Source organism: Pristiophorus japonicus, chromosome 13, assembly GCF_044704955.1.
Source record: "Pristiophorus japonicus isolate sPriJap1 chromosome 13, sPriJap1.hap1, whole genome shotgun sequence".
NCBI lineage: Eukaryota > Metazoa > Chordata > Chondrichthyes > Pristiophoridae > Pristiophorus > Pristiophorus japonicus.
Genome location: NC_091989.1, coordinates 99,181,574 through 99,207,491, shown reverse-complemented (window position 1 = coordinate 99,207,491; position 25,918 = coordinate 99,181,574). Strand labels below are relative to the sequence as shown.

Genomic DNA, 25,918 nt, shown 5'->3' with positions numbered 1-25,918 from the left:
TCTGTGCATCTTTGGAAGTGGCTTTTTGAGTTGCAGTGAATGATGAGCTTTAACGGTGGCAAGTCACAAACTTCTGCAAAGAAGAAGGCCCACTACCACTTCCTTGGGGGTAACTGCGTTTGGACAATAGATGCCGGCTTGCCAGATGAATTTTAAAAAGCAGCCTCTATTTCGCACTCAGTACAGCACCAAGTTTCAGGGTGCCAATTATGTTTAAGTTGTGGTGCTTGTAGCCACCTGCTCTCATGGAAATGAGTGACCCCAAAAACTCAGAGCTGGGAGTCAGCAGCTTATCTTTTATTTTTCAGTTTTGAAGAAGGGCTTATGACCAAAACATAACCCTGATTGTTCTTTCCACTGGTGCCCCTTCTCCCTCCTCCCACTCTCAACGTTTCTTCCCCTCCACCTCTGAAAACTGCATGAAAGAAATGGCTCGGGCCCACTTTTAACTCTGGGCTGGTTTTCGGCGGATGAGCAACGTTGTGAGGTAGAAACTCAGCCGCTGCTCCACAAATGAGGCCCAGGACATTTTAACTCCTTGGCCTCATTTCAATCCGGGCAACCTTTGGGTGTGAAGCGGCGAACAATCACACAGCCGACAGGAGGTTAGTGGCGCGACCGTTCTGCCGGAACATTCTGCAGGGATCCCGCGATCGGGGAACTCCTGCTGACCCGGTCCCACAAGGAAAGTTTAGAGAGTAAATTTGGGGTCTCTTTTTAGCCCCGATCCTCTTCTCCACTGGGTTCGCCTGGCTGTAAAATCACTCCCACTTCCCGCTCAAGCCGCTGATATAAAATTGCAGTTGGGTGACAATGACAAGGACTCCACATGCAGATGTTAAAAAATAACCCATCAGCTTGGGGGAGGTGTCTTTGCTGCAAGAACAGGTGAAAATGCAACCCCAGCATCTGCCGGCATCTCACAACAAACAGTTGGCTGGAAGTAAACAATACAATGCTTCACGTGTGTGTAATTTAAAATAAAGTAATGTATTATTTGTCATGTATGTAACCTTCATGTAACTATAACCTTCATGTAACAACACTGCATACTGTATACACCTAAAAATGCACACCTTGACCACAGGGGGTGAACTTGTGGGAGACACGCCTCACCTGGTCATCCAGGTATATAAAGGGAGGTCGCACGCAGGGTCATCACTTCTTGGTTCTGTGAATAAAGGTTAAGGTCACAGAGTGACCTTGTCTGCAGAATGTGCCTTGTGTGAATTTATAATAGTGTGTAAAGACTCAACATTTGGCGACGAGAAATGGGAATCAATGATTCACGAGAATGGCCACCAGTAGCACAGAGGAACGGTGTTGGTGAGGACTGGGACGATTTCGTTGAGAGGCTCCAGCAGAGCTTTGTCATGAAGGACTGGCTGGGAGTCGCAGCAGCTGACAAGCGAAGGGCGCATCTACTGACCAGCTGTGGACCTAAGACATACGCGCTGATGAAAGATGTGCTCGCACCCGAGAAGCCGGCGGAAAAAACCTTTGAAGAACTCAGCAAACTGATCGGTGAGCACCTCAAACCGGCGAACAGTATACACATGGCCCGACACCGATTCTATACACACCGACATCGGGAAGGACAGAGCATACCGGACTTCATTGCAGACTTAGGCGCTTGGCCAACCTCTGTAAGTTCACAGATGCCTGCAGGGGGGAGATGTTAAGGGATTTCTTCATTGAGGGCATTGGTAATGCCGGGATTTTCAGAAAGCTAATTGAGACCAAGGATTTGACCTTGGAAGCGGCGGCGTTGATGGCTCAGACCTTCATGGCGGGGGAGGAGGAAACCAAGATAATATACGCGCGCAACTCTGCTTCCAACATGGCGATGGATCAGGGAGTTAACATTGAAAATGCAACTCAGAACCCCACAGGCAGGCAAAGACAATTCAACATCACCCAAGCAGTAACCGACTCTAGAGTGGTCCTCAACAGAAACAATGGCAGGTTGAACTGACATTTACACCATCACAGTGGACAATACGTCCCGTGATGGGGCCATTGACACCCACTAACAAAGTGCTCAAGAGTAATCAAAGAGACAATCAGAGAGGAATGCCTGGTAACAGCTCTTTTGTTCACAACAATCTCAGCTCATGTTGGAGGTGCGGGGACAGACATGTTGCAAAAACCTGTAGGTTTCAACAATTTATCTGTAGAAATTGTAACTTCAGTGGACATTTAGCCAGAATGTGCAGGAAGCCCGTAGTGAGGCTAATTTATCAGGCAGATGAACCACAAGAGGGGTCTGCAAGGCAGGTTGATGCTTGGGACAAAGCAATGGACGCTGAAGTTCAGCGGGTTCATGTGGCAAACATCCAAAGCTCATATACAGAAACGCCACCTATGATGATGAAAGTCCTATGAAACGGCATCCCGGTACACATGGAGCTGGACACAGAGGCCAGCCAGTCACTTATGTGTGTCCAACAATTCGAGAAACTATGGCCACTCAGAGCTAGCAGACCCAAACTAGAACGCTTTGACACGCAATTACGGATATACACCAAAGAGATCATCCCAGTGCTAGGCAGTGCAATGTTGGTGGTCACACATAATGGATCAGAGAACCAGCTGCCACCCTGGATTGTCCCGGGAAATGGTCCTGCGCTTTTGGGGAGAAGCTGGCTAGCCGAGATGAACTGGAAATGGGGGGATGTGCACGCCATTTCATCTGTGGAGTGAAGTTCATGCTCACTGGTCCTACAGAAATTTGAGTCATTATTTCAACTTGGCGTCGAGACTTTCAAAGGTACCAAAGTAGTGATACGCATCACCCCGGACGCCAGACCAGTTTACCACAAAGCCAGAGCTGTGCCATATGTGATGCGGGAGAAAATTGAGCGTAAGTTGGACAGGTTGCTATGAGAGGGCATAATTTTGCCCGTTGAATTCAGCGACTGGGTAAGCCCCATCGTCCCTGTCCTAAAAACGGATGGCTCGGTCAGGATCTGTAGCGACTACAAGGCCACTATCAACTGAGTGTTACTACAAGACCAATACCCGTTTCTGAGAGCGGAGGATCTTTTTGCCATGCTGGCAGGCGGCAAGCTGGACCTCACTTCAGCCTACATGACCCAGGAACTGGCCGAAGAATCCAAGCTACTGACCACCATCACCACGCACAAGGGCTGTTTGTCTACAACAGGTGTCCGTTTGGCATTCATTCAGCAGCTGCTATCTTTCAAAGGAACATGGAAAGCCTGCTCAAATCCATCCCTGGAATAATCGTATTTCAGGACGACATCCTTATCACGGGTCGAGACACCGAGGAACACCTCCACAACCTGGAGGAGTTGCTACGCCGACCGGACCGGGTAGGCCTGCGACTAAAGAAGTCCAAGTGTGTATTTTTAGCCCTAGAGGTTGAGTTTTTGGGCAGGAGGGTTGCCACAGACGGGATCCGGCCTACCGTATCCAAAACGGAGGCGATTCGTCGTGCGCCCATCAGAGTTGCGTTCATTTCTGGGACTCTTGGACTATTTCGGGAACTTTCTGTCGAACTTAAGCACATTGTTGGAGCCGCGACATGTGCTCCTGTGTAAGGGTTGCGATTGGTTTTGGGGGGACTGTCAGGAACGGGCTTTCAATCGGGCGCGGAACCTGCTTTGTTTCAATAAGCTGTTGACCCTGTACAACCCCTCTAAGAAATTGTTTTTGACATGCGATGCTCATCTATGGGGTTGGGTGCGTGTTGCAGCAGAGTAATGATGAGAGCCAACTCCAACCTGTGGCTTATGCCTCCATGTCGCTCTCCCAAGCAGAAAGGGGATATGGGATGGTTGAAAAGAAAACGTTCGTTTGTGTCTACAGGGTGAAAAAGATGCACCAGTACCTTTTTGGCAGAATGTTCGAGTTAGAAACGGACCACAAGCTGTTAACATCCCTGTTGTCCTACAGCAAAGCTGTCAATGCCAATGCGTCAGCTCGCATACAGCAATGGGCTCTCACGCTGGCTGCATATGACTACGCCATACGGCACCGGCCAGGCACCAAAAATTGCACTGACGCGCTCAGCCGGCTTCCACTGGCCACCACTGACGGGGCAGCGGAGCAAAGCGCTGAGATGGTCTTGGCTGTCGATGCTTTGACAGCGCAGGCTCCCCCATCACAGACTGCCAGATCAAAATCTGGACCAACAGAGATCCCCCTCCGATCCTTGATGAAGAAATGTGTCCTGATTGGAGATGGGGCGCCCACACACGAAGCATGCCCCGAGGACGTCAGACCGTTTCACAGACGGATGGATGAGCTCTCCATCCAAGCTGACTGCCTACTATGGGGCACCCGGGTAGTCATGCCCCAGAAGGGAAGGGAAGCATTCATCCGGGAACTCCACAGCGAGCACCCAGGCATCGTGCTAATGAAGGCCATTGCCCAGTCACATGTATGGTGGCCGGGAATTGACTGTGTTCGCAGGTGCACAACGTGTGCCCAGTTGGGCAATGCCCCAATTGAGGCCCCACTCAGCCCGTGGCCCTGGTCCACCAGGCCATGGTCACGTATTCACGTAGACTACGCGGGGCCGTTCATGGGAAAAATGTTCCTCATTGTTGTTGATGCGTACGCAAAATGGATCGAGTGCATTATATTGAATTCGTGCACGACCTCCACCACTGTGGAGAGTCTGCGTGCGGTCTTTGCGACCCACGGCTTGCCGAACATCCTGGTTAGCGACAACGGCCCGTGTTTCACTAGCTATGAATTCCGGGAGTTTATGTCGGGTCATGGTATCAAACATGTCAGGACAGCATTGTTCAAGCCGGCTTCCAATGGCCAGGCGGAACGTGCGGTGCAAATGATAAAACAAGGCATTCTCCAGATTCAAGGATCCTCCCTTCAATGCCACCTATCGTGCCTCTTGCTGGCCTATAGGTCCCGCCCGCGTTCGCTCACGGGAGTCCCATCTGCGGAACTACTCATGAAACATACACTTAAAATTCGGCTGTCCCTCATTCATTCAGTCCTGTCAGACATTGTTGAGGGCAACCACCAGTTCCAAAATGAGCGTCATGACCATAACTCAAAGGGGAGATGTATAGAAATCGATGACCCTGTATTTGTTCTTAATCACGCTTTGGGGCCCAATTGGCTTGCGGGTACTATAATTGGCAAAGAGTGGAATAGGGTCATAGTGATCAGAATTAACAATGGACAGATATGCCGCAGGCATCTGGACCAAGTAAAAAAAAGGTTCAGCATGGACACTGAGGAACCTGAGGAAGATCATGAGATGCTGCCCACACCACCGCCAGTGAACGAGCAACAAGAACTTTCAGCAGCATGCACAGTCCCTACGGCCAGCCCGGACAAGCCGGAATCACCACAGGTGACAGAGATGCATGCCAAGGCTCAACAACCAGAGCCCCAACTGCGGCGCTCCACGAGGGAGCGTCGACCACCCGAAAAACTTAATTTTTGACCCCATAAGACGTTGGGGTAAGGTGATGTCATGTGTGTAACCTTCATGTAACTGTAACCATCATATAACACTGCATACTGTATACACCTAAGAAATGCACACCTTGACCACAGGGGGTGAACTTGTGGGAGACACTCCTCACCTGGTCATCCAGGTATATTAAGGGAGGTCCCACGCAGGGTCATCACTTCTTGGTCCTGTGAATAAAGGTTAGGGGTCACAGAGTGACCTTGTCTGCAGAATGTGCCTCGTGTGAATTTAATTTATTGTAGTGTGTAAGGACTCAACATTATTTGCATCATCTAAATGTTAGTGTGGTGATCCCAGCTGATTTTACTGAGTCAGTTTCATTTGCCTAGCTTGAGACAGTTTTTAACCCATATTATGGAGGTTGCCAGAAGGGGTTGGGAAGCTTTAACTGGCTACTTACAAAGAATGATGGGTAAAGTTCAAGGAATGTAGCCACATAAATCTAAGTGGCATATGTTAGTCACAATTACAAGTTTGTTTTTAATGTATATTTCAGGAAATGGTTGGTGGTGGAGAAGGAAGCCAGGGATAACTTTCGGTCTCCAGGATGATCCTGGAGTAGTGGGTGTTTTAGGGGCGAGTGAAGCCCGGCAGTGCTTGATGTCGTCCAGCTGAACTGGTGATGGATGGCTAAACCAGTTATGATTGAGTCTGCGCCTCTTGGACTGAGGGAGCAAAGATGGGCACTACACCAAGGAGTCGAGCAACATGGGAAAGAGTAAAATTTTGCTGGAGACAGAGGCATCAAAGATAGACATAAGGGAATGGTTAAGCAGATTGACTGCTGCAGAAATTTTGTGGCAAATGGCAGGTCAAAGAATTAACCATTACATCCTTTGCTTCTCTAATCGGATTCTGCTGACCACTGAGGGCATCGGGGAATTGTTTAGGAGGAATCCAACAGTATAAAGCTAAATAAACAACTCTTGATGTAGTCCATGGTGCCTCGTCAATCTGATTGGGATAACAGTGCTTGTTAATTTAAATTAAAGCAACTGTCAGACTGCTCCAAACTTTCAGAATGTAAAAAGACCACGGGGCTGAAATTCACGGCTACCGCGGGGTTTGGGCGGCCAATCGAAAAAATCGATCGGCTGCCACGGTCGGGTGTTTTTCCCTCCCTGAGCCATATTCAGCTCTGGGGGGATTTGTGCGGTGTGCACTTCCGCCGCAAACGGCGCGGTGAAGCCGCGGTAAAGGTCGTTGTGCAGCGGTGACCTCAGCAGCGTGCGGACAGCTGAAAAGCGGCCAGGCTGGCGATATTGAGTATCAAAGAGGGAGGGTTTTTCCCAGCGGTGCCCCAACGAGATTTTCCAGTCGGTGCACGAACGCGACATCACTGGAGTTTAGCTGTGATCGGGTCTGTTTGTCTTTTACATAAGAGCATAAGAAGTAGGAGCAGGAGTAGGCCATACGGCCCCTCGAGCCTGCTCCGCCATTTAACACGCTCATGGCTGATCCGATCATGGACTCAGGTCCACTTCCCTGCCCACTCCCCATAAGCCTTATTCCCTTATCGGTTACGAAACTGTCTATCTCTGTCTTAAATTTATTCAATGACCCAGCTTCCACAGCTCTCTGAGGCAGCGAGTTCCATAGTTTTACAACCCTCTGAGAGAATAAATTTCTCCTCATCTCAGTTTTAAATGGGCGGCCCCTTCTTCTAAGATTATGCCCCCTAGTTCTAGTCTCCCCTATCAGTGCAAACATCCTCTCTGCATCCACCGTGTCAAGCCCGTTTATAATCTTACACGTTTCAAAAAGATCACCTCACATTCTTCTGAATTCCAATGAGTAGAGGCCCAACCTACTCAACCTTTCCTCATAAGTCAACCCCATCATCTGCGGAATCAACCTGGTGAACCTTCTCTGAACTGTCACCAAAGCAAATATATTCTTTCGTAAATATGGAAACCAAAACTGTACGCAATATTCCAGGTGTGGCTTATACAAAATATTTGTACAGAGTTTTTGCCATCTCCATGTTCCCTATCACAAATTCCCCAGTCTCATCCTCTAAGGGACCAACATTTACTTGAAGGAGTGAGTCCCAGATTTCTACTCCATGAGAGACTGCCCTTGAGGGTCAAGTGTGATGTGCAATAGTGAGGGGGAAAGTTACAAAGTTCTCTTTATGAATGAGTGAGCTGCAAACAATACAGTTATATCACAAAATGTTGCAGTACAGGGTTATTGTGACAGTACAGAATGCTATCATATTGACTGTTAAAGCTGCTCTGCTACATAAATAGCAGTATTTGTGATGATATATGACTGCAGAAAACCCCTCACAAATGATCAGCCAAACAATGGGTAGACATTTTCTATTGAAGAACTCACGCTGCTCACATATTGCTAAGGGTTGCATTTTATGCTCTAGTGTGTAGATCATTCTTGTTCTTTGCTGCTGGGGTGTTTTGGGGTGAAATTTGAGTATAGCATCAGCAAGATCAGACCACTGAGAAAGCCATGTATCTCTAAGGATTGCAGATCCATTGAAATGAAAGTATGAGGATGCAATTCTGCCGAGCTGGAGCTGTGAAAGAAATGTTTCTGGGCGTGGAATTTTGGGCTAAGTTTGTGTTCCTCTCAGAAATTCCAGGCACATAATACCCCTGCCCACAAATGGGAAAGCATCTTATGATGCTATGCAAAGGAGGGTGGTAATATGTCACATGACTTATTTCCCTCCATTTGCACCCGAGCAATGCTGGACACAAGGGATGCCTCTGAGGCCCTGGCATATAACATTGCGAAGGCCCTGGGAGGGAAAAATTTAAAATATCTAGTGTGCTCAGTCTTGAAAATGTCAATTGACCCAGCATCCACCACCTCTTCTTCTGTCCTCCACACCATCCATCAGTGTTTCCAGCTCCATATTAGCGAACTAGTTGGCTCTCCTTGCACCTTTTACATTAGCCATCCTTCCAAACTCCTTCCAAAATCCTTGCAACCTCCTTCCACTCTCATGGCCTTGCTGCAAACCCAGACCTTTAAAAAGGTCAGCGAGTAGCTGGCTCATTAGAAACCCTTACCTGCATGCTGAATTTCTCAGTGGTCATAATGCTCAAACTAAGAGAGCTACACCACTGAAAAATCCACTTTGCAAGTGTTCATTAATGCTGGAACCCATTTTGTCACTTTTGGAGCTGAATATGGTGTGGCCCAGCCATGAAAAAATTTGAGCGCTCATGGCCCCAAAAAGGTGGGGGCAGCATCAGCTTTCCAGCGGTACTGAATTTTAGGCCCCACCACTCCTCTCAACACACACAATGGCCTCGATATTAACCTCCTTACGATGGGTGGGTTAGAGTCAGAGCAGGCTAAAAAGTCCAACCCAATCCCAACATGCTGTGTCCGCCGTCATTTATACATCAGTTGATATCGGGGCATCCGGGTATCTGCCATGGAAAGGCTGGACATCTATTAACATATTTAAAATGGGCTCCTGCAATGCAATTGAGAGACCCATTTGAAATTAACTGGTGCCACACGGGTTTCCCAAGGGTCGGTAAACTCTGCAGTGAAACAGAGATGAGAACTGCCAGGTAAGTGGTTCTTACAACATTCCTCATGGGCCAGGAGGAACAGGAGTGCTTCCTGGACCCCTCAAGGAAGCTTTCAGGCTCCTCCAGCCCAGATCTCCATCCTCCTGCCTGCAGGCCTCCCCACCCCCTCCCCTCTAATTGCCAACTGGAGCTTTCGCTCCCCACCCCCCCCCATTCCTAATTGCTGATTATCCCCCCTCCGGATTGGCGGGAACCGTCCCCAAGGGTCTCGGGCTGCAGCCTCCCGCCGCTGGTGTTCCCTGCGGACCTTCTGCCAGGCTGTCCTTTTGGCCGGCTGCTGGGCGGGAGTTAGAAATACAAGATACAAATGAAGCCCTGGTGTTAATATTAGCAGGACCTCCGTGTCCCCGGCTTTGCCGGGTTCTTTGGCCATGTTCGGCCTAACCCTCACCCTCCCGCCTACCCGCAAATATCGGGGCCAATAGGATAGTGGCCCATGCTTAAGGGTAACTTTCCAAGGTGAAATTATAATGAGAAATCTACTCAACTATTGAAAATGATGAAAGCAATGATTCCAATTTATAAGTTTAATAAGCATCTAAAAATGTAATCCAAATAATAAAGCATTTCAATCTTATAAATTACTTCATAGTAATTAAAATGCAATTCACCAATATAACACCACATGAAAGGTTCTACAACAACTTGAATAAATATCGTCAATGTTTCACACCAAATAATGCAATAATAAAATAACTATTTACTACATGAATATAGAGGGGTATTTTTGTGCAAAGCACACAAGAAACTATTAAAGAACTCAAGAACTTCTGAAATAAGTGGATTTTGAGCGAACAGCAACTGAAGCCTTGGGTTAATCTGAGCTTACTTTCTATAGTTTCACTCACATGAAGTATATTCTAACACATTAACTGTCTTTTTCTCCAGTAAACCACTCTGATTGGAAGATCTTGTTCAGCCATTTGATGCATAGTACTGATCACAGATGATGGATGTCAAATATGGTGAGTTTCTCATGTGATGCCTGTAGCACATCCATGACTCATGGAAATACAAGACAATTGGGAGCATGACTGAACTTTAGACTATCAGCCAGATTTTCAGGGTGGGGCCATGCTAACTCCATGTATGTTTATGTAGATGAGCTCACCTTTTTTGATATGCACTTGCACTTTCTGATCAATGGGGTCATCATTACAGAGCACATTATGAAGGTAACTGAACCATGGCAGTCAGCTTTATACTGTTGATGAGGTCTATGGGTGGAGTACAAGGTTTCCTAGTGGTGGCTGATTCATGGCCTTAACTTTCCTACAGCTAATGGCAAGGTTGTAGCTCTTCACTGGTGCTGAATTCTTGCTGAGAATCAATTAAAAATGCTCCACACCTTCAAGAGCAAATTGCAGATATTGCATGCAACTAGTTCAGGTTGAATTTCTGGCTGGATCTGCAGAAGAGACTGCTTCTGGTCTCATCAAACATGGCAGCAAAAAATAAACTGCTCGGAGCAAAAATGTAGCACTGCTTTACAGAATTTGAAATCCCAAATGTCTCAGATGGAATCTGTTTTGATATGTCAATAGACGTTAGATTGGTGATTGAAGGGTGACCATGTTCAACGACATACACATCTGGTCTCTCATCTTTCATTAAACTAACTATGCTTCATAGCTTTCCTTAACACAAATAAAAATATGGAGATAAAAATAAAATAAAATTACAACACAAGAAAAGTATTAATCAACAGAATTCCTAAACATTGTCAAATAATATAACTATCATTTTACCACAGTGATTCTATCACATAAAATCAGTTAGTCAGTGACTACAGATCTAGCAATGACATCTCATTTCATCAATTATATAAACCCCATTAAAACTTCAGGGTAAAAATATCACCATGGTTATAGCATGATTTGCTGTGTAATGGCAACAGCTGTTGCTGTGTCTGAGCATTGTCCCCAGTTACAGAGAGGAGAGACAGAAACAGGATTGGACATTAAATACAACTTCAATTAAAGCAAGATGTATGTATACAAAATTATCTCAATGAGTGATTCAATCACATATGAAGCCCAGAGTTGGAAGTCAAGTATATTTTGTATATTAAAGGAGATTAAAGCATATTCTATTTATGTATGTATGCTATTTTGCATTCTAAGTATTTATAAAAATCTAAAAAAAACTCTACCAGGTTGGTTCTGGATTTACCAGAAATATAGTACAGGCTGCAATCTTGCATCGAGTCTGCAGCACAGAAACAGGCCAGTCAGTGTTTATGCTCCACACAAGTCTTCCCCCGCATTTTCATATAACCCTATCAGTATAATGTTCTCGCAATCTTGCACAGTGCCTGACAGCTGCTGCAACAGTCACAGCTTAAATATATTTAACATAGTATGGAATCATTTGCTGGCAAATTTGTGTATTTGGAATGGGCGACTTTCTGTCTTTAGCACTCCCAGTGCAGAGCTTCACGTGCTAGGTGCACACATCAGGAATTCACCCCACACACCCCACATCATTTTCTGTCCATGATAAAAAGTGGTGTGGGGCACTCCCTGAATTCCCTGTATGTGCTTCTGGTGTGCGAAGCTCTGCACAAGTGAACTGAAGATTAAAGTTTACCATTGGGCTTCAGAATTAAATGGGCAAACATTTCAGTTATATTCATTAGTAGTTGTACTTTTGCTTGTTTTTGATGTCTCGCTGGCCAAGGATGGTCGTGTTAACATATAGTACCACACGAATATAAAAAACCCTGCAAACAAAAAGAAACGATTCAAGTAGCTTGTTTCAGTGTTTATATAAACTATATTAGTTTTTGTAAATATGTCTAGTCATTAATAATTGCAAAGCTTTATAAATAATAGAGATGGTCAAGATTAATTTTGTGCTTTACAGCAAGGAAAATTGTTCCATTGATGGATTTTTGTTAATAGTAATCTTAGTGTTTCCAAACTTTTAGGATTTATTATTCTCCATACCATGAAGGCTGTCCGGATGATTTGCTCTCTCGTGTTTACCAGTGTCACTCTCTAATTGCCCAACACGAGATATGTCAGAGTGACCCAGGTTTTGCCAATTTTCCTCACTCCGTGTGGAGAATCACAAGACTTCAACTCAATGCCTAGCAGGACAGAGTTGGGGAACTTGCCATGCAAGGAATCATCGACAAAAATTTTTACTGTGTGGAACAGTACTAGCATGTTATTCCACCAACAACTCAATTAATTGTGTTCTGCTCAAATTATAACAGAGGCTATTAATTTGCCTGCAAGTAAGAGTTTATCAAAATCAATTGACTACTGAAAGTGTAAGTTTTTATGTCTGGTCAATACGTATAATTCTATTCTGACTAACCTTGCAGAGGGTTGAGGATGCAGAATGTGTACATTGCAGGTATAGTCATAGGTCCATGTGAAAACAAAGCTATGCCGTATGTTGTGCCCAGCAGACAGGTCAGGCCCAGGATGGTGAATATACTCTTTTTATTATCTCCTTTCAATCTGATCACCTTTACACTCAGAATTATCAGCATGATTGTGTTACCCAGGAATGTAAGTAGGAAATATCCAACATTTGTAACATAATGCACAGTCTTGTTCGTTATCCAGCACCTGTGAAAGAACATGAAAAAGGCTTAACTAATATCCATGAAAATACCACCAGAAGAATTTATGCAGAAAGATGCAAAAGTGTGATTTTTATCAAAAGTGAGAAGCGCCATTTAAATTGATCAATCCTCTCTATGGGGTAAATTACTTTTGAGCACTAATCATATTCCTTTGTCTGCTATTTTAACGGAGGTAGGAAAAGTGCGCATGTAAAATTTCTATGTGCATTCTTTTAACAAAGTCATCGGCCTAGAAATTCGATTGATTTGCACCTCTCGTTAGCGGCCCCCGGGGCGCTAATAGGGCGCAACTGACTTTTCATCTGGGCGCGGCAGCACTAACGACTTCCGCTAAATTCCGCGATATTCCATCGTGCCCCGCTCCGCTGTGCTGGCATTGACAACGTCATCAGCGTGGGCAGCACCCCATTATCGCCCCAGACCCTAAATTGAGTATTGTCCCATGAAGCTGCGCCGGGTGATGACAGCGACAGCTTCAGGAGGCGTGTACAGCGCGGCAGGCCGCTCGTGGGGCGATAGTTAAAGGCGAGGTGTGGCCCATTTTTAAAAATTCAGCCGATTTTGCCGAGCTATGAACGTGATGCTTTGAATGTTTGTGCTTTGTACGTGGGGTCGGTGCTGAGATTGGTCAGCCTGGCACTTTGCTGGAGTGCCGAGCTGTTGGTATAAAAAGGGACCTTCCAAATAATGTTTTAAACCATGCTGATCTTTGGAAAAGCCCACAAAATTAATGCTATACAATTTGGGAAGTTCAAACAGTTAACACTACTGACAGTTACTTTCACTGAATTCAAAGGAAATAAAAATCAGGAGAAATGTAAAATAGGCTGCCGACTTGCAATCACCCGTTTTACATTATCGACAAAGTCAAAATCTACTCCTTGGACTTTTAGAGCAGAGAAACAGAAATTAGGACAGGATCATCTAGTGTACGCATATGAAAGAGCAAGGTTAAACGGAACCAATGGAGAAGCAAATAGCAGTAAAAGTAAGGAATATCACAGGTGCGGATTGAGGTCAAGAGACCAAAGGAGGCAGCAGCCTTCTTGGACTTCTTAAATCCTCCATCAGTGAGTCCCAATGAGACCAGGGCTTGTTACAAATGGTCTCTGCTAAGTTGTATGGGCACGGATGAAGAAGAAGAAAGATGTGATAGAACATCCGGCTTGTGATTGATACAAATCTCCAGGAGCATGGTGACAAGTGGTTCAAGGAACAAAACTACTACTGTTGGGTAAGTTATTTTTTTTGGGTGCTACATTTTCACAATAAATCTGGCTGGATACTCTTAACTTAAATGCACTCTCGCCTCTGAGTCAGAAGATTATGGGTTCAAGTCCTACTCCAGAGACTTGAACACAAAATCTAGACTGGCACTTCATTACAGTACTGAAGGAGTGCTGCACTGAGAGAGGTGCCGTTTTTTGGATGAGATGTTAAACTGCTGCCCCAACTGCCCTCTCAGATGGACGTAAAAGATTCCATGGTACCATTCAAAGAAGAGCAGGAGCGTTTTCCCTGGTGTTCTGGCCAATATTTATCCCTCAACCAACATCACTATAACAAATTATCTGATCAATGTTACATTGCTGTCTGTGATAGCTTGCTGTGCGCAAACTGGCTGCCGTATTTCTAACATTACAACAGTGAATATATATATTTGTTTAAAAAGGACAATTGGTTGTAAAGCACTTCGGGATGTCCTGAGGTGGTGAAAGCTGCCATATGAATGCAACTTTTTCTTGGTTCTTTCTGTTAAATAGTCCTGGGAGTTCTTAATGGATTGCAATATTTGAAGAGGAACTACAAGCATAAATGCCTTTTTAATACTAATTGTTCCAAAATAAAATACTGTTAAAACTCAGGGTGGAGGGATTAAATAAAATAAATTGTAAGCAAAGAGATATCTGTAACAGGAAACATATTAAGGTTAGTTGTTTACATATACTAAATAGGAAATGTTTTTTTTTAAATTCAGTTTTTGAAATAAATTCAATTTCTGTAACGACATAATTGGGAAGTGCAGATGAAGGAGATGTTTCTGAGGAAGGCATTGTAAAACTCTTAAATTGAAAGTAAGCTGTTTTAAATGTCGTATTTACATCATGGGCCGCCCCGACCTGTGTGAGAACACCACCGCAGGTTGGGGCCATAAATAGAGCTGGAGTGCCGGGCCCTGTAACAGTGTGGCGGTGGTGCGGCGAATGAGGGTACGGGGCCCAGAAGAGCCGAGGGCCCAGGGGCAGCATGGACCGTCCACACTGCGATGTGTGTGTGCACTAGGTCCGTGCAGCAGAGCAGGTCTCCAGTCGTCCTGGTTAATCCTTGCCATTGGATAATTACTTAGCTCTGTCAAGCCCGTGTGGTGGTTGATGGGCAACGGTCACCACACGTTAAAAAATTCACGCACAGGCATCTTCCACCCCCTCAACTGGAGTTCAGGACTGGAACATCGGGTCCTTCATTGAAACATCTGTGAACTCTCATGGTAGCAAGTCACACTCATTTGAGGGACCACCTATGATGATGATTTAAATATTTAAGTCGGATCACTAACTCTCACATAGTTCTAGTAAGTTTGGTCATAGAGGTGGATTTTAAACAGACTATTGAGGAAGGAAAGTGAGTTGGAGAGAGGGAGGGGCTTAAGGAGGAAATTCCAGAGAGTGGAAAGCCACCAATGCTGTCGCAAAGAAAGGAAGCGAGGAATGCACAGGAGGTCAGACTGAGAGGAACAGACAGTTCAGGGGAGTAGGAATGGAGGAGGTTACAGCAATATAGGGAGGGGAAAGGCCATGGGGGGGTTTAGATTCAAGAATGAGAATTTTAAATCTGAGGATTAGGAAGAACAGGAGCCAATGCAGGTCAATGTGGAGAAGGACAATGGGTGATTAGAACGGTGCAGGAGAAGCTCTGGGTTGTCGAGTTTTGGATAAGCTGAAGTACACAGAGGGTGGAGAATTGGAGGCTGCCGAGAAGAGTATTGGAATAATCAAGGCTGGAGTTAACAAAGATGTGTGAGAGTTTCAGCAGCAGATAGGCTGGGATAGGAATGAAGAGGATTAATATTACGGAGGTGCAAGTAGGCAGTATTTGTGATGGAGAGGATATGTGGTCAGAAGCTGAACTCGGGGTCATACAGGATGTCAAAATTTCAAACAGTTTGGTTCAGCCTGAGACAATGGCCAGGGAGGGGGATAGAATCGGTGGTGAGGGTAGAGTTTGTGGGGGTGGGGGGGAGGCAGGGGGAATGACACTTCACTCTTCCCAATGTTTAGCAGGAAGAAGTTAAAGCACTTCCAGAAATGGATGCTGGAAAGCAGTCTGATAGCAAAGAAAGAGGGGAGGTTTGAGAGAGGTGGTGGAAAGGTCGAGCTCGGTATCATCAGCTGACTTCATGCCTGAGGATAATGTCACCAAGCATCAGGCAGCATGTAGCTCAGGAAGAATGGTCCAAGAGTGGATCCAGAGGCAATACTGGGATGGTCAGAGAAGTCGTCGCTAGAGATGCTCTGGCTATGGTCAAACAAGGGCGGTTCCATGGAGCTGGACAACAGAGGAGAGGTCCAGTAATATCGTTCTCATCCACGCGCATAGTTGGTGTTTCTGCTGAAGTTACAGCAACAGTGGGGGATGCCTCACGGAAATTTACCCCGGTTATATTTTAGATTAGCTTTGATAATATAGAATCAAATAATTACCATCACAACCAAAATATTAAACTTACATGGCAGTAGAGCTGTAATTGTTGTTGACAAGAATCGAATACCGGCCATAATTGTCTGTGCTTACTCCAATGATTATTATAAGTACAGCAGCTGGAGTAGCTGGGAATACATAGAATCATGGTTGCAAAGAGTTATTATATTTAAATATGCTAGACTGTCAGTTAAGCAGAGAGGTAACTGATTATAAGACAAAGGCATCAATTTTCTGATTGGGGGCCACATTCTGACGGGCAGGACTTCCATCTGCCATAGAGCTGACCCATGACCCCTGACCTTTCTTTCTGCCTTCTGGGTACTAGGAACACATGCAGAGGTGGGCTGCCCGGCCTTCACTGGGGAGTTGCGATAGACTGGCGGACAGAAACTCGCTGGCGCAGGCCTCGGGGCCTTGCCACAACAGAAGGCAGCTGCCTGAAGGAAACATTCAAAAGCAAAATACTGCGGATGCTGGAACTCTGAAATGAAAATAAAAAGTGCTGGATATAGTCAGCAGGTCAGGCAGCATCTGTGAAGAAAGAAACAAAGAAAATGTTTTCTTTTGTTCAAAAATGTCGAGGCCGAACAACCAGCTTTCAATCAATTTGTTTATTTTATTTATTCATTCCTGGGATGTGGACATCGCTGACAAGGCCAGCGTTTATTGCCCATCACTAATTGTCCTTGAGAAGGTGATGGTGAGCCCCCTTTTTGAACCGCTGCAACCCTTGTGGTGAAGGTACTCCCACAGTGCTGTTAGGGAGGGGATTCCAGGACTTTGACCCAGTGATGATAAATGAATGGTGATATATTTCAAAGTCAGGATGGTGTGTGACTTGGAGGGGAACTTGCAGGTGATGGTGCTCCCATGCACCTGCTGCCCTTGTCCTTCTAGGTGATAGTGGACATGGGTTTGGGAGGTAATATCGAAGAAGCCATGGCGAGTTGCTGTAGTACATCTTGTAGATGGTACACACTGCAGCCACTGTGCGCCAGTGGTGGAGGGAGTGAATGATGAAGGTGGTGGATGGGCTGCCAATCAAGTGGGCAGCTTTGTCCTGGAAGGTGTTGAGCTTCTTGAGAGTTGTTGCAATCGCACTCATGTCGGCAAGTGGAGAGTAACTCCTGATTTGTGTCTTGTAGATGGTGGAAAGGTTTTGGGGTGTCAGGAGGTGAGACACTCAGCGCAGAATACCCAGCCTCTGACCTGATCTTGCAGCCACAGTATTTATATGGCTGGTCCAGTTCATTTTCTAACCCACAGGATGTTGATGGTGGGGGATTCGGCGATGGTAATGCCGTTGAATATCAAGGGGAGGTGGTTAGTCTCTCGCTTGTTGGAGATGGTCATTGCCTGGTACTTGTGTGGCATGAATGCTATTTGTCACTGAGCAGCCCAAGCCTGAATGTCATCCAGGTCTTGCTGCATGCGGGCATGGACTGCTTCATTTTCTGAGGAGTTCAGAATGAAATTGAACACTGTGCAATCATCAGCGAACATCCACACTTCTGACCTTATGATGGAGAGAAGGTCATTGCTGAAGCAGCTGAAGATGGTTGGGCCAAGGTCACTGGCCTGAGGAATTCCTGCAGCGATGTCCTGGGGCTGGGATGATTGACCTCCAACAACCACAACTATCTTCCTTTGTGCTAGGTTTGACTCCAGCCAGTGGCTAGTTTTCCCCCTGAATCCCACTGACTACAATTGTATTAGGACTCCTTGGTGCCACACTCGATCAATACTGCCTTGATGTCAAGGGCAGTCACTCTCACCTCACTTCTAGAATTCAGCTCTTTTGTCCATGCTTGGACCAAGGCTGTAGTGGGCCATCAGCAGCAGCAGAATTTTATTCCACCACAATCTGTAACCTCATGGCCCAGCATATCCCTCACTCTATCATTACCATCAAGCCAGGGGACCAATGAGGAGAGTAGAGGAGCCAGGAGCATCAGGCTTACCTAAAAAAAATGAGGCCCGACATGCATGCTAAGCATTGAAAGCTGCATGCTATAAACAGAGCTAAGCAGTCCCACAATCAACGAATCAGCTCAAAACTCAGCAGTCCTGCCACATTCAGTCGTGAATGGCGGTGGGTAATTAAACAACTAACAGGAGGACACGGCTCCATGAATATCCGAGTGGTCCTGGCGGAACCCAAACTGGGCATCGATGAGCTGGTTATTGGTGAGTTAGTGTTGCTTGATAGCACTGGTGACGACACCTTCCATCACTTTGCTGATGATTGAGAGTAGACTGATGGGTGGTAATTGGCCAGATTGGATTTGCCCTGCTTTCTGTGGACAGGATATATCTAGGCAGTTTTCCACATTGTCGGATAAATGCCAGTGTTGTAGCTGTACTGAAACAGCTTGGCTAGATGCGCGGCTAGTTCTGGAGCACAAGTCTTCAGCGTGACAGCCGGGATGTTGTCGGGACCCATAGCCTTTGCTGTATCCAATGCACTCAGCCACTTCCTGATGTCAGGTGGAGTGAATCGAATTGGCTGAAGACTGGCTTCTGTAATGGTGGAGACCTCAGGAGGAGGCCAATATGGATCATTCACTTTGCGCTTCTGATTAAAGATAGTTGTAAACAGTTCAACCTTGTCTTTTGCACTTGCCTGCCGCGCTCCACAATCATTGAGGATGGGGATATTCATGGAGCCGTGTCCTCCTGTTAGTTGTTTAATTACCCACCGCCATTCACGACTGAATATGGCAGGACTGCAGAGTTTTGATCTGATTCGTTGATTGTGGGACTGCTTAGCTCTGTTTATAGCATGCAGCTTTCAATGCTTAACATGCATGTCGGGCCTCATTTTTTTTAGGTAAGCCTGATGCTCCTGGCTCCTCTACTCTCCTCATTGGTCCCCTGGCTTGATGGTAATGATAGAGTGAGGGATATGCTGGGCCATGAGGTTACAGATTGTGGTGGAATAAAATTCTGCTGCTGCTGATGGCCCACAGTGCCTCGTAGGTGCCCAGTTTTGAACTGCTAGATCTGTTCTGAATCTATCCCATTCAGCACGGTGGTAGTGCCACACAACACGATGGAGGGTGTCTTTAGTGTGAAGCAGGGACTTCGTCTCCACAAAGACTGAGCAATGATCACTGTTACCAATGCTGTCATGGACAGATTCATCTGTGACAGGTACATTTGTAAGGACGAGGTCAAGTAGGTTTTTCCCTTGTGTTGGTTCCCTCACCACCTGCTGCTGGCCCAGTCTGGTAGCTATATCCTTCAGGACTTGGCCAGCTCGGTCAGTAATGGTGCTATGGAACCACTCTTAGTGCTGGACATTGAAGTCCCCCACCTAGAGTACATTCTGTGCCCTTGCTCCCCTCAGTGCTTCTTCCAAGTGGTGTTCAACATGGAGGAGTACTGATTCATTAGCTGAGGGAGGGCGGTAGGTGGTAATCTTGCCCATGCTTGACCTGAAGCCATGAGACTTTATCGGGTCTGAAGTCAATGTTGAGGGCTCCCAGGGCCACTCCCTCCTGACTGTTTACCATGATGCCGATACCTCTGGTGGGTCTGTCCTGCCCGTAGGATAGGACATCCCCAGGGATGGTGATGGAGGAGTCTGAGATGTTGGTTGAAAGGTATGATTTTGTGAGTATGACTGTCAACTGTTGCTTGACTAGTCTGTGGGACAGCTCTCCCAATTTTGGCACACGTCCCCAGATGTAAGTGAGGAGGACTTTGCAGGGCCGACGGGGCTGGGTGGGCCATTGTCGTGTGAAGCCGGTGCCGAGTTCAATGCCGGATGGTCCGTCCGGTTTTATTTTTTTATTTATTCTGTCCATCATCAGCAAGGGTGGAATTTATTGCCCATTCCTAATTGCTCTTGAGAAGGTGGTGGTGGGCCTCCAGGGTAGTTAAGAGGCAAGTTCATTGCTGTGGGTCTGGAGTCACATATAGGCCAGACCGGGTAAGGGCGGCAGATTTCCTGCCCTGCAGGACATTAGTGAACCAGATGAGTTTTTACGACAATTGTTACTGATACTCGTTTTTTTAAAATTGCAGATGTATTTAATTAACAGAATTTAAATTCCCACAGCTGCTGTGGTGGGATTTGAACTCTTGTCTTGGGATTATTAGTCCAGGCCTCTGGATTTCTAGTCCAGCAACATTACCACTATGCTACTATTCCCTTATTTCCTATTCTTATTATTGTTTCTTGTTGCAGTTTTTTACAACTGAGTGGTTTGCAAGGCCATTTCAGAGGGTAGTTAAGTGTCAACCACATTGCTGTGGGTCTGGAGTCAAATATCGGCCAGACCAGGTAAGGACGGCAGATTTCCTTCCATGAAGGATATTCGTGAACCAGATGGGTGTTTTATGTCAATCCGATAGTTTCATGGTCACCATTACTGACACTAGCTTTTTATTCCAGATTTATTTAATTTATCAGGAAAGACATTTCATCAATTATGCTATAAACTCTATCCTTAGAAGCGGGCCACTGTGATGTTCCTGTTCTGAAAACCAATCACCCTTATAGCCGCTCTGATTAGATTGCCAGTTCAGGGTTGAATTTCAGGGAACTTTGACCACCTGGAACTAAATTTGGACCATCAAAAATAACTTCCATTCTCATTCACCTGCTCTGGATTGGTATGGAGAATGCATTTACCAAATGTGATTCCCTCTTTGTAACCGAGTTTGATTATTAAACATGCTGGCCCTGAAATGCTGCAGTGGTTTGCCTGCCATAACTTTGACTGGAGACAGTCCGAACCCTTAGAACAACTGTTTTAAACTATGTTCTTTCTCTTGTAGTAATGAAACAATAGATGTGGCTGTATTATACAATAAGGATTCAGACCATGTACATACAACTAATGTAGCAACAAAGTACGTTACACTCACCCCATCCAACAAGACAGAGCTTCAGCATGTAGCACCTTATGTAAGTGTTGAAGACTTTGACCAGCATGATGTACAGGTGGAATGCTTCAATTCCCATCCATGTAAAGCTGCAAAGGAGCGAGTAATGCAGAAACACAGCAATGGCTTTACAGAGACTGTCAATGTTAAGGGAAGTGAGCCATGAGTTGGTGAAGAAGTTCACATTGAGAAGAAACAAGGCAGCACTGAGATTCACGTGGATCTGGATGGAACATTCCTTTTGTCTTTTTCTGGGTTAAAAAAAAGGTCTCAATAATGAAACAGCATTTAGGAGCAAAGAAGGAAACTGATAGCATAACAAACTGATTTCCAACATCAAAAGGGAATCAATTTAGTTCCTGGCTACAGCACTCTCGCAATTAATATATCTACAAATGGAAGTAAACTTAGTTTAATAAACCTGCTGCTGTGAAGTGCATATGGGCTCTATCCTCAAGAGGTAATTCATTGTGTATTTAGATTGCAGAGCTACTTCATTTAAAGTGGCTTTTACTGGAGATTATAGCATTGATGCTGGATACATACCTGAGAATAAAGTGGAGGATGACAGTAATTGCTGTGAAAATGGCAGAAATACCGCAACCAATCTGTGTAATATATGTTAGTGATTTCAATATCTTCTCATCCAAGGGTTGGCTCCCATCGATTTGCTTTATAAAGAAAAGGCTAAGCATTATTATGAGGACTGGGTATTTTTATCTTTTAAATAAATGAAATGCTCTGCTTTCAATATATTTTTACAGTAACCTTTTCCTTGGGAGCCCTTGTGATATCCACATCCCCCCTTTCAAGAGGGCACATGGATACCTTGTCCAAGGCCTCATCCAAAGCTTATCTAAAGCTGGCCATAATGAGGTGCACACTCTGGGCGACTCTCCCTCCTGTGAGGAGCTGTTTGACTTCCACACAATCCCCAGGGCAGCAGGGCTAAGATCAGACACTGATCACCTGGAGAATTGTGGGAAAAACGGTCTGCTATTCTGTTGTACAGCTCTTTTTAAAAACATCATTCTGGGGATGTGACCGTCCTTGCAAGGCCAGCATTTATTGCTCACCCTTCATTGTCCTGCACAACTGAGAGCCTCACTGAGGCACTTCAGACGGCAGAGAAGAGACAATGAGAGAGAAATTCAGGTCCGCCCGAAACGGGGCGCACTTACCGCTTCTGATGTGTTTTCATCGCCGCGGTGGATGAGGTGGCCTCCTGCCCGAAATTCTTCTCTTTGTCATTTTTTTGGAATGGACCGGAAGTCGGACATACTGGGGGCGGTAGTGCGGCGGTGAGCACTCTAGAGGGGCGGAAGTGGAGGAGGGGCGGAGTCTCCGCCGTTGTCAGTCATCAGCCTGGGGCTGATGATGTCATGACGCGTGTGTGTGTCAGCACGTCCCTCCCCTTCACTTAAAGGGGAGAGCCGCTGCAAGCTCTGCGATTATTTTAGTTAGGTCCACTGGGCCACCAGGGAGGGTTTCGGCTGGGCCAGCAGCCTGACATCCAAGAGCGTATGCCTTCCAGCCTGCTGGCAGCCCAGTCGAACCTGGGGACATAATTGTCGGGCTGACCTAGCAGTCGGCCGAAAAAAAAATAAAACAGTGACCGGGGCAGTGCGCCCTCCCCTTGAATAACCGCCGCTCAGCCATGTCGCACATACTTCCAACACAGTGCACTGACAGAAAAAGCTGTCGGGGCAACGCTCGGCGGGCAGGAGGTTTTTGCCCTGAATTTCAATGGAGGTGCGGAAGATCGGCGGGGCGCGCTTTGATGATGCACTTAGGAGGGGTCGGCAGCAGTGGGGCAGAAGTGGGGACCGCCAGAAAAACCACCTCGGAGAATTTCACGAGCGGCGGCCATTCGACCCCAAAGCGGCGGCCATTCGACTCCGCTGCGTGGCCGCCGTTTCCGACAGTAAGCCTTCCATTTTTGGGAGGCTGAATTTCGGCCCCAACACAGAGTGTACCAGAATTTATTTTGAATAACAAAAGAAAATTTCCTTCCTAAAGAACATTAGTGAACCAGATACAAGGATAAATGGGAATGAAGGTCCATGAATAATATGGCAAGCCTGTTGCAAAAGCAAATAGGTTTTCAGAACTTATGGTTAGAACAGCTAAATATAAAACCAGAAGTACTGTCTGCAATGTATTTGCTTCATGGGTTCTTTGCTTTCACATTGCAACACATTGCGATGAAGAAGTACTTGGTTTATAAACAAATGTTTAACAATCATGCTAAACATTACCAGTTCATCCACCAGGCTCACAACTTCATACCTCATCGTTGTTGACCCAGAGCCAACTGACTGGGTATTATTGAGTATTGTGAACATCACGTGACTGGCTAAGTCACTCACAATGCAACAGCTCTGCAAACCTGTGAGCATACTCACAGGTGCATACATTGCAATGTCCATACATTAGACAAGGCCTTGATCTTGCCACATTTGGTGTTAGGTTTGGTAGCCTCAAATAGTGGAGGATACCAAGTCCGGGAAAAGGTCCAGAGGACAGCTACTATTTTGCTACTGAGCTTGTCGACCCTTAGATATCAGGACCAGATTAGCAAGCTGGGACTTTTTACTTTGGAAAAGTGTAGACTTTGAGAGGATATGATTGAGGGCTGGGAATTTCCTCAGAGTTGCTCCCACTCCAGTGCTGTAAATTTGAAGAGGTGCAACGTAAACGCCATTTCTGGAAAAGTTATGATGGAGGAGCAGGAGCAGATCCAAGGAAATTCACGGCCAATATGTTTACAATAATGAAGGGTTTAGATCCTGTTGATGTGGATAGGTGGGGAAGATGGGAGTGGGGGTGTGGGGGGAAGAGATGGACATCGCTTGAAGTTACAAAGCAGAGAGTTAGGTTAGATACTTGGAAGTTATTCTTTTCAGAGAGTATCACCCTCTGGAATAAGTCGGCAGCGTGAGTGTGAGATTCGTTGCCAGCATTCCAAAGGGAGCTGGGTGAATTTATGTGAGTGGAAGACATCTCCAGTTGTGCAAGGTGAGCGGATTAACAGGGGTTGTGTCACCAGTTATCATGTTCTCCTGGAACTTGCTTTTTGCCTGTGGGGGTCACAGAGAAATTTCCCGAAGTTCTTTTTCCTAAATTCCCGCTTGGAGCTTTTCTCTTTATTTTTGCCTCCCAAGGAGATTGCGTGGCTCTGGGGAAGAGGGAGGGAGAATGGGTTTAATGCGGTGAGCAGCTTGTTCTTTATTGGGATGGCACCGGCTTAATGTACCAACTGTCTTTCCTATCCCTTTCTGTTTGTTTACGTATAATGAAGGATTATTACTGGTACTTTTGCTGCTCATAGCCCAGCTGGAATGGGATGAAAGACACATAACATTGCACTGCATTGTACCGACCAGCAAGACAGCAAAGAAGGTCAGGTGGTTGCATCTGCAGATGGTTTCATTTTCGGTATTTTCTGTTGTACACCCAGAATCATTCCAGTGCCCGATACTTGTGTTCTCTGCAATGGAAAGTTACTCACTGAGAAGCTGCTCCTTGGTTTCAACATGATAGAAACATTTGATAAAAATGACTCCCTATATTACCATTTTGTTCGAATTCCCAGAAGACACATTTTGGAATGAACTTTTCCTATAATGAAGAAGAGTAACAATAATTCTTTACTGCCCTTAACATAAATAGTTTATTTTAACAGATTGAATAACGGACAGTAAAAAACAGGTTCTTACCGATGATGTTTTGTTAAACACAATTGTCACAGGGTCTGTCAGATTATCAATGCTTCTATTCCTCGCTCGAATCCCAATTACATTATTTAAAATATTGCTCTGATTTTTATCCTGCAAATGAATCAATATAGATGGTAACAGAATTTATTTTGAAGAAGAAAACAAGAAACGGAATGGGGAGCAGCCAAGAAAGCCCAACCTACAGACCACACCCTCAAGCATGGGAGTAGGCAGACTCCAGGCAGCTATTGTCATGTATTCAAAGTATACGTGGGCTTTTGTTGGACAAAGCAGCACAGATTGGGAAGCAGATGTCTGAAAATGGAGGGGAGGCAGGGCAGTAATGTTGAATCCTCTGATCCCGTTTGAGGAGCATGCCTAAAAATTTAAGGCTTGGACTGAGAGGAGGAGGCAGGAGATGAATAAACAGGAGGCATAGGCACAGCTCAGTGTGGGTACAACACTACGCCTTCCTTTACACTCCATATTATTTACTGATACAAGTACCGACTCACAACATTGCATACAGCAGGTTCATGATAACTATTTGGCAAAGGCTCTGTTCAATGAGTTGTCCTGATGATATCTGCCATACACATTTCCTCTTTTTGGGGGTGAAATTAACCTCTGTCGCCCCTGTATTTTTGGGCACTACGAGGCACCTTAAATTATGAAAACGGTATTCGCAACGCGCATGAATAATTCCAATGGGAAGTGCGGCAGACGCTGTCTTCATAAAAGGGTTTGAGTGCACACATCTAACGACTGCCGGCAGCATGCAGAGCAGGCAGATCATGACTTCAATCAGCGGTAATGCTGACTTGACACCAGCGCTGCCATTTTGGAACTCTACACTCCAGCCTACCCTGTCTTTTAACTTTGTACAGCTGAACATGTTAAAGGGCATGAAGAACCCCCACCAGTGCTACTTAAAAGGATCATAAATTATTTACAGATTAGTTGCTGG

The 25,918-nt window shown here is 45.7% G+C and overlaps 1 protein-coding gene across 1 annotated transcript; it reads right to left on the bottom strand.

Moving 5' to 3' along the window:
• Positions 1 to 11,638: 11,638 nt before the first annotated feature.
• Positions 11,639 to 24,846, bottom strand: LOC139278052 (adhesion G-protein coupled receptor G2-like). Its single transcript, XM_070896717.1, has 7 exons — positions 24,808 to 24,846; positions 24,616 to 24,722; positions 21,779 to 21,903; positions 21,215 to 21,483; positions 16,365 to 16,464; positions 12,364 to 12,620; positions 11,639 to 11,761 (listed from the first exon to the last, which is right to left on the bottom strand). The coding sequence occupies exons 4-7, from the start codon at positions 21,309 to 21,311 to the stop codon at positions 11,661 to 11,663; spliced, it is 555 nt and encodes a 184-aa protein (XP_070752818.1). The 5' UTR covers positions 21,312 to 21,483; positions 21,779 to 21,903; positions 24,616 to 24,722; positions 24,808 to 24,846; the 3' UTR covers positions 11,639 to 11,660.
• Between the last annotated feature and the right edge of the window lie 1,072 nt (positions 24,847 to 25,918).

Excerpts from the sequence above, each read along its gene's own strand:
- LOC139278052 (XM_070896717.1), bottom strand. The coding sequence starts at position 21,311 with ATGGGAATTGAAGCATTCCACCTGTACATCATGCTGGTCAAAGTCTTC. Across the intron at positions 16,465-21,214 it reads GCTCTGTCTTGTTGGATGGG|CTACTCCAGCTGCTGTACTT; the intron begins GTGAGTGTAACG and ends ATGTATTCCCAG. Across the intron at positions 12,621-16,364 it reads AATTACAGCTCTACTGCCAT|GTGCTGGATAACGAACAAGA; the intron begins GTAAGTTTAATA and ends GTTCTTTCACAG.